This window comes from Megalobrama amblycephala, linkage group LG2, assembly GCF_018812025.1.
Source record: "Megalobrama amblycephala isolate DHTTF-2021 linkage group LG2, ASM1881202v1, whole genome shotgun sequence".
Taxonomy (NCBI): domain Eukaryota; kingdom Metazoa; phylum Chordata; class Actinopteri; order Cypriniformes; family Xenocyprididae; genus Megalobrama; species Megalobrama amblycephala.
The window spans coordinates 47,294,210-47,308,021 of record NC_063045.1 but is presented as its reverse complement, the minus strand read 5'-3'; the positions used below and the strand labels follow the sequence as shown (position 1 = coordinate 47,308,021).

General features: G+C 37.0%; 1 protein-coding gene across 2 annotated transcripts in view; it reads right to left on the bottom strand.

Annotated features, from left to right (window-relative positions):
* The window catches only part of cltca (clathrin, heavy chain a (Hc)), a 39,583-nt gene that overhangs the window by 9,762 nt on the left and 16,009 nt on the right, over positions 1–13,812 (bottom strand). For both annotated transcript variants that reach the window (XM_048181562.1, XM_048181563.1), the window contains 9 exons: positions 13,573–13,746; positions 8,716–8,913; positions 8,189–8,389; positions 7,045–7,197; positions 6,802–6,924; positions 6,492–6,629; positions 6,236–6,400; positions 5,947–6,127; positions 2,162–2,325 (listed from right to left, as the gene is read on the bottom strand). In XM_048181562.1, the coding sequence (XP_048037519.1) occupies positions 2,162–2,325; positions 5,947–6,127; positions 6,236–6,400; positions 6,492–6,629; positions 6,802–6,924; positions 7,045–7,197; positions 8,189–8,389; positions 8,716–8,913; positions 13,573–13,746 (1,497 nt within the window). The remainder of the gene's footprint in view (positions 1–2,161; positions 2,326–5,946; positions 6,128–6,235; positions 6,401–6,491; positions 6,630–6,801; positions 6,925–7,044; positions 7,198–8,188; positions 8,390–8,715; positions 8,914–13,572; positions 13,747–13,812) is intronic.

Sequence of the window (13,812 nt, the reverse complement as noted above, 5' to 3'; positions counted from 1 at the left end):
ATGTTTAAGCAATAAAAACAGGTTATAAACAAGATTAGAGGGTAATTGAGTAGTCCACAAAAGATGTTTTTTGAAGAACTGTGTGGTTAGTGGAAAAAAAAAAAAAATCTATAACGAACAAGGCTTGAATCAACTCAGGGTTTGTTGTGGCAGCTTTGCTCCCCCTGCTGGCTATAACATGTAACGATTCTTCTGCCACACAGTGCAGTTTACAACACATACAGGATTAATAAACTGGGATTGTACAATTCACTCCACAGAAACATCACAAATCGACCTCCACAACCTTCAAAACATGAAGCTTGTCTACAAACATTTACAGACAAGACTATATTAAACAAGACTATATTAAACTTAAGTCTCAAAATCATTCCACAAAACGTGGCTCTCCGGATCCACCCTTTAAAGCTGGCATGGCAGAGTCAAACTGTGAGGTCAACTTTATATGACCCGACTCTGGTGGAATAGATTCTGAAAAAGACCCAAGGCTTCCATTTCTGCAGAACATGGTAACCACAAATCAACCACAGCCAAACACACATCAACACACTACCACAAAACCACAAGTTCAATTTCAGCCCGGTCATCAGGGGTGGGCTCAAGTTCAGGCCGAGAGAGGGTTGTTCCCAACAAACAATGCTTTTCGAAACCTCCCTGTATGTGCATCGCACACACCAATCCCAGTATTAATCCTTCAACTGACCACTGGGAGAAAAGAAGGGATGATAAAAGAAAAGAGAAGGGAATAAAGTAAAGGGAATCTTATAGTACTTAGGATGAATTTACCTGATACAAGTCCTGACCATCCCAAAAGTACAGGGTAAAGCACAGGAGATAACAACAGCCACCGTGAGGATTAAAGAGTGAGATCAACTCCCTAAAACTGGAAAACTACAGTAACATGGCTGCCTGATCTAAATGTGGATTATTTTTTAATAAAAAGAGAACACGACCCGTTTTAGATTTTTCCCGCCAAATTTGCAAGACATTAATGCTCACTTTTATTGTGCTTAGGTTTAGTTAATATGACAATGTACTAAATCCAATATAAATTAAGCTCTTTCAACAGCATTTGTGGCATAATGTTTATAACAAAATAATTTCAACTCATCCATAAAGGATTAGTTCACCCAAAAATGAAAATTCTGTCATTAATTACACTCATGTCGTTCCACACCCGTAAGACCTTCGTTCATCTTCAGAACACAAATTAAGATATTTTTTATAAAATCCAATGGCTGTGAGGCCTCCATTGACAGCAAGATAATTAACACTTTCAGATGCCCAGAAAGCCACTAAAGACATATTTAAAACAGTTCATGTGACTACAGTGGTTCAAACTTAATGTTATGAAGTGACCAGAATACTTTCTGTGCACCAAAAAAAACAAAACGACTTTATTAAACAATATCTAGTGATGGGCGATTTCAAAACACTGCTTCATGAAGCTTCGAAGCTTTACGAATCATTTCGAATCAGTGATTCGGAGCGTGTATCAAAATGCCAAAGTCACGCCCCCCAGTGGTGAACCACTGAAATTTCGAAGCCTTGTTTACTGAAATCACGACTTTAACAATTTAATACACGCTCCGAACCAGTGATTCGAAACAAAAGATTCTTAAAGCTTCAAAATTATTTTATGTGCTAATCAACATTATTCCACAAATGGTGCAGAAAGAGCTTAATTTGTAATCATTAAAGTTTAAATCTTTTGGCTTGATTTTAAAATAGTGCATATCTAATATTTATTTTAATATTTGCATTATAAGCCTCTTACTGTAACCACAATTTTTGTTTAATTCTGTGGTAATTGACATTATGCCACAAATGCTGTTAATAGAATTAATAGAACTTGCATTAAACCCACAACATTCCTTTACCATAAACTGCCAGATCAAACACACATTTCCATAAAAAAAGAACAAAATAAAAAGAAGTTCATTTTGTCAGAAAATTAAAACCGCTTGCATCTGAAATTGCAAATGACTTGCGAGTAAATGATAAAAGACAGATCAGTAGAAGAAAACAAAACAGGAAATGTAATGAGGGGAAACGATGGAAAGAGTTTTAACAGATGAGAAACTAGAGAATATAATGTGCTTTTTGCGGTCGGCTATGGATCATTTCTAGACAGGTTTTACTGACAGAGTCTTGGCAGTACCTTGAGAAAGTTCTTGACACGTTCAGGGTCGTAGCAGTTGCTTTCCCGACAGATCCGCTCCACCTCTTTGATTTGGCCCGTCTTGCACGCGGCCTGGATGTATTTGAAATGCACCTCTGGGTCCTGGCTGAAGTTCACAATTGAGCCGAGGAAGTAGAACAGACCTACATCCAGCACAGAACAACAAATGATGCTTGACTTTTACTGGACAGACTTCTGGTTGCGGTTTGATCTACACATTTTGTATATGCAGGTTTTGTGTGGTATTTTTATGGTGCTTTTTTTGTCCTTTTAAAATATGTTATGCTCCACAGAGGAAAGTCAAACGGGTTTGGAATGACACGAGGGGGAGTAAATGATGACAGGGTGCACAAACCCTTTAAATTACTGATCAAACCGCTACATTTGCATGAGCACTACATTTCCATTAAAATCTAGCTTCTTGTCAAAAGCACTCGTACTCTTGCTGTCATGTAAAAAGCCTGAGGGATTGTGGGTGGCCGCAGGCCCTGCGCTGCTGCCTGCTCTGGTTGCCAACCCTTTTGTCCTACTTAGCCCAAAACTAAAGGCTACATGCTGCTCCACACACAGAACAGAGCCATTATACGGCCAAGATACCAGTCAAATTGTGTCTGCACTATGAAAGCCAACCAGCAGAGTGACCGCGATTGTTTAGATACAAGTTCAAATACACTCAGGAGTGATTTACTGGCAGTGTCTGCCAACAGAAGTGTTAGGCCAGCCAGATGTATCAAATGAAACTACATGGGCAATGTAAACTCTAGGTGGGATTCATATTTGCAGGAAAAATGTTGGGTTTATCCAACACTTCTTTTTCAGTCTTACTGCTTTTGAATGAACTTTATGAACCTTACAGTTGTTTCTCAACAAACAAAATCATTCCACCAAACGTGGCTCTCCGGATCCACCCTTTGAAGCTGGCATGTCAGAGTCAAACTGTGAGGTCAACTTTATATGACCTGACTCTGGTGGAATAGATTCTGAAAGGCTTATTGGATAAGGATTACTTTTTAGATAGCTTTCACTAACCAATTTGTATGGAAGCTCATTTCCGCCACTAAATAATAATAAAAAAAAAAAAAAGGGTAATTCTGAGATTGTGAGAAATAAAGTCAGAATTGCGCATTATAAACTCGCAATGGCGATTTATAAAGTCTAATTCTGAGGAAAAAAGACTTGAAATTCTGACTTTATAACTTGCAATGACGAGTTTATATCATGCAATTCTGAGAAAAAAAGTCAGAATTGCGAGATAAGTGGCGGAAACAAGTTTCCATAATTTGTGCATTTGGTTTGGCAAAAAAAAAAAAAAATGGAAACGAACTGACTTGTTCTTGCTTTCAAAATTAGCCTCAAAATGCATTTTTAGACCTTTGACTTGCTGAATAAAATGGTCTCTAAATTCATTTGGCAAGGAAAACGGCCAAGAATAAGATTTAAAATATTACAGTCACCAAAAACAAGTGGTGGGCTGGGACTCCCAAACTTTAAGTTTTACTTTTGGGCAGCTCAGTTGAGGCCCCTAATTTCATGGATGAGTGAAGATACACAAACTCGTTGGGTCAATATCGAAAATAGCCTCTGTTCCATGCCCCTAAAAATTATACCCTTTTCCAGTGTTCCTTTTTAAAAAATGGCTCCATGGGTGAATGGACCAAAGTCACTTTAAAAATTTGGAGAACTATACAAACGTCATTTAGTTTGTCAAAAAAAATTTCATCAGCAGCTAGTATTGGTTATCTCAATGACTTTGCACCATCTCGTACAGATGCAGGTTTCAAAAAGTTGTCTCACTATGGACTCAATTATCTTCACCAATTATTTCATAATGACACACTTAAATCATTTGACCAGATTAGAAAAGAATTTACACTCCCAAGGTCTGAATTTTTTAGATACTTACAATTAAGACATTTCCTTACAACACATAAAGATCTAGAAATTGTGAAAAAACCCTCTCCATTAGAATTGTTTTTTAAAGAAATACAATGTGGACATGCGGTCAAAAAAATCATTTCTAAAATATACGTGTTATTTCTATCTAAGAACCCAAACCACACATTACAGATAAAGGAGAAATGGGAGGCGGAAATTAACGAAACAGTTCCTCTCGAAACTTGGGAGGAAGTTTGCAGAGAGGTACACCTTGTGACCAACTCTAATATCTGGAGGGAATTCAAATGGAAGATAATAACCAGATTTTTTCGAACTCCACAGATAATTGCAAAATGGAATCCTTCTTGCCAAGACAAATGCTGGAGAAATTGTGGGCAGTATATTGGCAACCACACCCATATTTTGTGGTCATGTTCAAAATTAAGAAATTATTGGAAAGACATATTTGACGCCCTTAAAGAAATCTTCCATTTTGAAATCCCCGAAGACCCTACAATTGCCCTTCTAGGGGTTCTTCCAGAGGGCTTTGAGGGTAGAGCTAAAATATATTTACTACAAATTCTTTTTGCTGCAGCCATCAAATGTATTACATGCAGATGGTTAAAACCTGACCCCCCATCATACAATGCCTGGATTCAAAAAGTATGGGAGTTGTACGAAATAGAACAAATCACATATTCACTACGACTTCAGAAAGCTAATTTCTTAAAAAGATGGGCTCCTGTAATGCTTTTGATACTCCAGTGATCTCATGTTATATGATTACATCCTTCATGTGTTGTCCTCCGCTTTTCCCTATTTTTTTATTTTTATTTATTTATTTATTTTTTTTAATCCCATCCTACCCATGTACTAGGTGGATTTGTTTTCACTTTTTGGATAATGTGTCTGATGTAGTTACAATGTAATACTTGTTAAGGTTGTTGGAATGTGATGGACTGACATGTTAAAAAACAATATTATACTGTATTGTATCTTGTTCTGTGGTTTAAAATAAAAATATAAGTTCAAAAAAAAAAAAAAAAAAAATGCATTTTTAAAAATTTGACTTGTTTTTAGCTTCAAGAATACAGCTATGATCCGCACTCAAAATTTGAAATCTTTTTAGTTACTTTATTTTACATTTTTCACAGGGGAATAACATATGTTTCGGCTTGCATGCCTTCTTCTGTTGTTTTTAGCCATTTGGTTTTAGCTTAACATATTGCTTTAAAAACACAACACCTGCAGTGGTAACCTCAAAAACAGTGGCGCATTGGGCAAAGAATGTGCATTGTTGTAGAAGCAGTGCTTTAAAGTCATAAAGCGGAAGTTGCGATAGTCTTTTCTTCCCTATTGTGACATATATCCAAGTGACACTGCTTCTTGAAAAAGAAAAAAATAAGGAAGAACTTGATTTTATCAATTGGAGATTGGATGGATCGTTACATGTTTGGTATTTTGCTATTGCTGTGATTTGCTATTGCTGTAAAAGAAATAATCATGTGCACGGATAAATCATTTATAATAAATACTGCAATATTCCATTAAAAATAAGAATAGTCCATTTTGATTTCATGGTGACTTTAAAGGGGGGAGGGGGTTTAAATATCCAAATTTTCAGAAAACATACTAATCTATGAAAACAGTATAGTGCCTAAAGCACAGTTAAGTACAACAGCTAAAAATATAAAAAAGAAAAATCTAGCATAATTTCATAAACGCCAATCAAGTCTTTAGTAAAACCTTTTTCTGATCTGGAAAACACCGTTTTAATATTCCCTGATATTTCCAGGTTTTCCATGACCGTGGAAGCACTCATGTCAAAGTGGTTAAACTTTCCTGTGACACCAGATAATAAATCAGATGGAATGAAAGGATGTTCTTACCCTCAAAACTCTTGAAAGACTCGAAAAGTTCCGTGAGGGCCTGGGTAGTCAGCTGCTCGTGATACTTGGAGGCCACCTGGACACAGATCTGAAGGTTCTGCCTGATGTTAGCAGACAGCATGGCTCTCAGACACTCCACAGAGTCCTCCACTGACAGAGAGCCAAAGTAGTTCACCAGCCACTGCAGACATTAACAGAGAGCAAAATGAAGAGAGACAGAATGAAAAACAGGTTATACTTTAATTTGGCATGAATAAAAAGATAAGAGAAGTCAACACTTGTTGGGTACCTCCGGGTTGAGCAGGTGGGTGTGTACGACAGCTCGTTTGATGTCGTACAAGTCAGTATAGTGTTCCAAAGCTCTCTGCAGAAGCCCTGCCTTCTCACACAGCTGGGCAATATGGGCACGATCGTAGTTAGTGAACATCTGGTTTCCTAGGATGGCATCTGCAACCTGCAAGAGATCATTTTGCTTGAAAATAGTCTAATGCAAAGACAATAAGTGTGTCGCGGTGCTTATTAGTACGTTTTTCTGCATTGTGTACCTGTGGTGCATGCATCAGGTTCATCTCCAGCAGACGGGTCTGCAGTGGTCCTTCTGATGGCCGGTTGTTTTTCAGAGCATCCAAAAGGAAGGACGTGCACTGCTGGACCAGGTTATACTCCATAAACACATCAACGATCTGGGAGAAAAACACAGTTTGTCAGTGAATGTCCTTCTGAGTTCATTAAATAAGACAAACAGCCTTCTGGGTCACATGGTTTCTCTCTAAATCATTTCAATTCTCCTCCTTTTGTTCCTTTCTTCTCAACCTCCCACTTCACTTTCATCTTCTCTCCTCCTTTGTTCCTGACCTGTGTGATATCAGCCAGCGGTTCCTCATCCTGAACAAGCATCTGAGCAAACTGCAGACCCTGATCCGGACTGATCCGCATCACGTTCCTCAGAAGGAAGATCCAGTCTGGAGTGTAGCCCACCTATGACCACCAAATGAAGTACAAGTATGTTTTCAACCCTGTTTAATTTGAGCCTATATTTCGATTGCAGTTCATTCAATTTTATTTAAGCTTAAAATACTGATTGATCTGTCATCATACCTTTTTGGCGTACAGGACGATCTTGGGGAACTGGCCGGTTTCTGCGAAACACTGAATGACTTTGTTGGGTACGTTGGCCCTCAGATAGACGCTGAGAGCAAGAGTGGGGTCCACAGACTTCACCAGGTCACCCAACTCCTCTGAGCATTCAAGCTGAGGAGAACAACAGACTTTCACAATAAAGTTTAAAAACACATCAAAAGCACAATTTTAGAGTGCAGTGTTGTTCGATTCACAGGCTTTTGATTCTTAAGAACTGGTACTTTTTAATGAATAACACAAAGGGTTCACAAAATGGTGGTTTTGAACTCACTCGTGAGTTAGCAAATTCAACTACGTTATTCATTCAAAATCATTCAAAGTCGCTTCTAAATTTACAACTGACATCCTCACTGAACGGTGAATCATTTTTTAGTTATGTCTGAATGAAAATAAACCTGTGATGTATATTTTAGGTTATTAACACTTACATCAGTCTATTTAATGATTGCTAGATTATATGACTTTAAAATTAATTTATTTATATTTTTAAACAGTGGTATATAAGGTCCAACTGTAAGGTTGAATTGAATGCAAGGAAATCTTTATTTGGTATAGTGTCCTTTGTGTGTATTTACGCAATTCAAATGCATTTCAGGACTGAGCAAAACTTTCCTCAACTTTCTAAATAGATCATGTTCGTGGAACAACAAATCACGTCAGTACAATCAATAAACCGAGAGATGTAACTTGTTGAGACTATGAGAAAGAACATTTCTAGTTATTTTGAGTGTGGATAGTAAAAAACAGGCTGGAATGAATCCCAAGACTTTCCTCTTCTGCGCTTTAGACGGAAAGAACCCAAACACCCCTCGCCCCACATAACAAACACATGACATCACATCTAAAGCAAACATCTTAGATAACAGACACACAATCACACACAAACACAGTCATTCTTACAATCAACAAAGTCTGTTTTCACACAGACCCCTTCTTTGTCAAAAATATGGAAGCATTCTTTCTGTTTGTGGGGGAAATAAAAACATGTGAAGAGCACACCCTGTTCCCTACGCCTCTCACACAAACAGTTGCGTACAGAGGAAGAGGCTCTTGTGGGTGTGTGTGGAGATAACCCATCTCCCCTGCGACCTCCTCCACATACCTTGTCCTCCTTCAGCCATTTCTCCAGGAGTTGTTTGCGGCCCTGCTGAAGGACGGGTCTGCACAGCTCCAGAGACTCAAACTTGTTGAGTTGGCCCTGGTCCAGCAGGATTCCAAAATACTGCAGCAGTGGGGACGTCTGGCCAGGCTGGGCCGGGACGCTCTGGAACCGGCGGATGGTGTCAGGGGTACGCAGGATACCCTGAGATAAACAAGACGTGAAGAGAAGTGGGTCAGGAAGCAAATATGACTCGCATACATATAGTAGAGCCCAATCATTACATTTGTTGAATCAAATGAATATTATTTAAAAAAATAAATAAATAAATAAATATATATATATATATATATATATATATATATATATATATATATATATATATATATATATATATATATATATATATATATTAGTAATAATAATAATAATAATAATGTATATATTTCACAATAATACTTGTTTAAATTTAATTTATAATATTATGCTATTAGTTTTAATATTTTACAAGAATATTCAGCTCTCCTCACTTTTGGAGCGTTAGCGGCCACTTTAGCTGCCTCCGAATAGCTCCCTGCGGCAAAAAGGTTATTAAACTTGCGGGCGAACAGCTCTTCTGCTCCTGCCAGATTATTCCGGACTGCCATCCGTAAAGCCAGGTCTGGATTCTGCAGCACATTGGTGATGTACGGGATGATGTTCTCCTCCTCAACACACACTGACAACACCTAGGAAACACACACACAATAAAGCAACAAAGTTTATGATTTACATTTGCAATTAGTATTTAATGTTTTCCTTCACAACTGATGTACAGTAAAGTGAGACACAGGTGAGACATTTAATCTTTCAGACCACATTTCTGGTACATATAAGGGCTTTTCACACTGCGCTTAAACCCCGGGTTATCGTCGTTCTAAACACTTTTAGAACTTTTAGGCTTTTAACCCGGGTAAAGGAACGTTTTACACTTGAAATTTAGAAGCGGGGTTACCACCACTTTTTACCAGGGGTTATGAAACCCTGCTCAGTGTTAACTCCATATTGCGGTGCCAAACTTGTGTGGTGTGAAATGATGCAGTGTTAGAATGTTACAGCTAGACGCTTCGCAACAGACAACTAATCATGTACTCATATTTGCCTGCTTTGGAAAGTCATGGAAACACCTCGCATTATGTATACACAGTAAATTCCGCATTTGAGGGGAAAAATGTCAAATGCCGACAGAAATGCGACAATTTTGAGTGAAGAAGAGACGTTTCATTCTTACCTTTATAGTCCTAAATGTCCATTCAGTATAAACGCTATAGTGCAGTAGGTAATACAAGGATGCGGATTGCTAGAGCTATGTAAACAGGTCGTGTGCTGCATTTATCCAATTAGTGCCAATGACACCACAAATATGCAAATAAGAACATTAACACAGGGTTTAGGAATGTACAACATGAAATGTCAGCTTATGAATACCTAGAAATAATTGTTAACCCCAGGTAAATTATGAACAGTGTGAAACGTGAAGCAAGATAACCAAGGATTCCGTTTACCAGGGGTTTAGATTGACCCGGGGTTAACTATTTCAAGTGTGAAAATCCCTATAGAGAATCAGACCAGAAAAAGAGAGGAGAATGAAAAACTCTTAACATTTTTAATTTCTTTCTTTATTATTATTATTATCATCATCATAATTATTAAATGTTACATTTTGTCTGTTTTAATTTTCTTTTTTTTTTTTCAAATTTTCTTAACAGAGCTTGTAATTCAGCACCAGGAAGGAGGAACAAACAGGAAGTTCTGGGACATTCCCAGTGCCCAAACCCTCAAAGTCTATTTAACTATGTAATTTTTTAGCTTGACCAAAACATTTAATTTGTAACAAATTACAAATCTAATATTTTGAGACGTCTAAATAGTGATTACGGTAACACTTACAATAAGGTTCATTAGTTAAACATTAGTTAATGTATTAACTAACATGAACTAACCATGAGCAATACATTTGATACTGTATTTACTAATCTTCGTTAATGTTAGTTAATGAAAATACAGTTGTTCATTGTTTGTTCGTTACTTCACAGTGCATTAAATAATGTTAACAAGATTTTAATAATGTATTAGTAAATGTTGAAATTAACATTAACAAAGATTAATAAATTCTGTATAAGTGCAGTTCATTATTAGTTCATGTTAACTAATGAACCTTATTGTAAAGTGTTACAGTGATTACAATATCACATCAAATTACACCAGGTATCTATAATTAGCTCATTTTTGACAGTTATCACACTCACTAGGATATTGTGAACTTGAAAATTTTCATGGCCACGTTTACCTGCATAAAAGCAGCTGGAAAATCCATCACACACAGAGCACAACTGATCTGTTGTACAATATCCCCTTTCAATGACCCTTAATGAGAAAACATAACACCTCGTATCAGCTGACCTCCTCACACTGAAGCTAAGGTGCATACTAATGCTCGTCTCGAGTATGTAACATGATCAGATGCAGGAGTGCAGTGAGACGTGGAGGGAGTCCTCTTTCATTCAAGAACTCACTGCTTTGATCAAGCATCTTTTATCTTTATTTCCAATAAAACACGCTACTAATAAAACCTCTAGAAATTACTGACCAGATGCTTATAAAGTTTGACATTATTACTGTAGATGTTTGGCCAAGAGACACAAGCTGAAGTTGCCAAAATCCCATCAAAGCACAACATTCAGCAATATTTCTCTGGAAGTACAGTACATTTTGAAGCCTAGAAGGACAATTTCTTCAGCTACTAGGTTGAAACAGTGACACACAAGCCAGTAAAACAGATTTATGATGTTTAACGCATACTTAACTTGTATGAACATGGATTAGACTAAACAAGTGAGGACAGGTTATTTTAAATTAATCAAGATAAACCCCCACCCCCCGCAAATCCTTTAATTTGTTGCGAACAAAAAGGTGGACACTGTATTTCTGCTGCATGTTGTAAGTGTTTGTACGCTACTATGTTCTAGAACGGCATCAGCAGGTCAAAGTCACAGCCGTTATTATACATGGATGCACATCACTCTCCGTTTAAACCTAAACCCGCACAGCCCACCCCCAACAATATGGGTCAGCTCACCCAGAGATGGAGCGAGGCAGAGACACTAAAGAGAGGAGTAAAAATAGAGCAGCTCATTGTGTCTATCAGCTTTCCTCCACAAAGAGGCAGTGAAAGAGAACGAAAAGGAGAGGGCAAGTGAATGAGAGATTACATTTGCTGCAATAGCCAACAGGGAAAAACACTGCATTGACGTCAATAAAAGCCCAAGGCCTGAGGAGATGATGATAGTAATTAATGAGTCATTCCTGATGAAGACCCCAAACTCAAACATCTGCCCAGAGCACATCCCAGTATCTCTGTTCTCAAATGGACAAGATATCTATTCCAGTTTGAATAAATGAATAATGTATATACACACATATTCATATATATATATATATATATATATATATATATATATATATATATATATATATATATATATATATATATATATATATATATATATATATACATATATACATATATATATACATATTCATATATATATACATATTCATATATATATATACACATATACATATATACATATTCATATATATATATATATATATATATATATATATATATATATATATATATATATATATATTATATATATATATATATATATATATATATATATATATATATATATATATATATATATATATATATATATATATATATATATATATATATATATATATATTCATATATATATATATATATATATATATATATATATATATATATATATATATATATATATATATATATATATATATATATATATATAAATAAACTTTTGCTTGAGAGTCATGTTACAATAGTCCAATTCAGTACTACAGTGTAGTAGGCATGATCGAAAAAAAAAAGGGAGGGAAAAGCGTGATGTCACAGAAGCCGATGATGTATTCTCCCTACGCATGCTGTGACTGGCGGTCAGGTTCTGCCTCCGTTAATGTGAAAGGATTAAGGACGCCAGTCAATGCCTCCCACGGCAAGATCACATGATAACTGCCACTTTTTTTCTCTCTCTCAGCCTGTCTCCCTCTTGCATTCTCTCCGCAGCTATTTTCAGTGAAGGCTCTCTCTCAAGGTCACTCTGCTCACGAGTGCAGACGCAGCTGGTTAGAACCTGACTTTTCATCACCCACCAGTGCTGAGTAGTGCAGAGGACAGGAAGATGGAGAATGCCAGTATGAGCAGGGGAAATAGGGAAAGGAAGAGAGATCTGCATACCTTTTCCTTTACCTTAACTAAATAAATAAATCATGTTCAGATAATTATTCCAGTGTGAAATTTACTCTATAACGAATCCATCCATAATGTACTAGGATCTTACTACCACATGATAAATAATAGATACACTTATTGTAATTACGTAACGCTCTACAAAATAACTGTAAGATAAACACACATAACCTATCAGTCTATTAGTCTACAAATGCCGTTCATCTTTGTGATGTTGTGCATGGCATTGTTGATTGACCCAGGCGGAGGTTCTGTATTATTGAGAAAGGTAACAGTGCTCTTCAGGTTCAGCGTGACACAGTTTGGATTGGCTTTCTGTCACCTGCTGCATAATTTAAGACTTTCTCCAGCATGGCTGGAAAATTATTTACCCGCTCGTGGGATCCATTAACAAGCTCATAATAGAGCATTGTGAACAAGGAGAGCCTTTGGACAGATACTGAACACCCTAGTATTTATAAATCTAATATTCTGGGATTCAGTATGCTGAACCAGGGAGAAATTTATCCTTTTGATATAAATTTACCACATCATAATGCTTAACTATGGTGTCCTCAATCTACATGTTTCAAGTAAAAAATTTCAGGATGGAGAAGGATAAGAGATGCTTCGAGCTAGGAAATGAAAAAAAGAGAGAAGGAAACGTGTAGAGGGAGGATGGGTGGTTTCCGTGTCTCAGTAAGACGGGGTATTAAATGTTCCGTCTCTGGGGTAATCAGCTGAGTTGTGTCCTCCTTAGATTCCGTCTGACAGAGTGGAGATCCAACCAAACACACACATAGAGCTCCAAAGTGCAGAATCAAAGTGACACAGCTGCTAGAAATATGAAATACTGACAGTAATTACAGCTGAAGCATGTAATTTTTTCAATGTTAATACACCGCTTAACCCAGCTTAATATGCAGAGACAACTTTAAGTATGCCATCTGAAGGTTGATTTCCTTGAAAATTGTAAACACTTTTATCATTGATGGTTTGATTTGCTGGAAGAAGGAGATCCAGATTCATTCACACTTCATGGCTCAATCTGAATTTAAGGTTCAGCACGTACCTGTCCTTTCCTGTTGACGCCGATGATTCCAGCTGTGGCTTCGTGGGGTGCCGTCACAAAAATGGTCTCTCCGCTGATTCGGTTCATGTAGATGCAGGTCCCTGTCTCCAGGTCGTACAGATGAATGTAACCATATTTAGTGATGAGAAATACGACGTCCTGTTTGGAGCTGATCTGTGTGATGAGAAATATGTTGCGTTCCACTAAATTTACATTAGCATTCAAAACTTTGGGGTCATT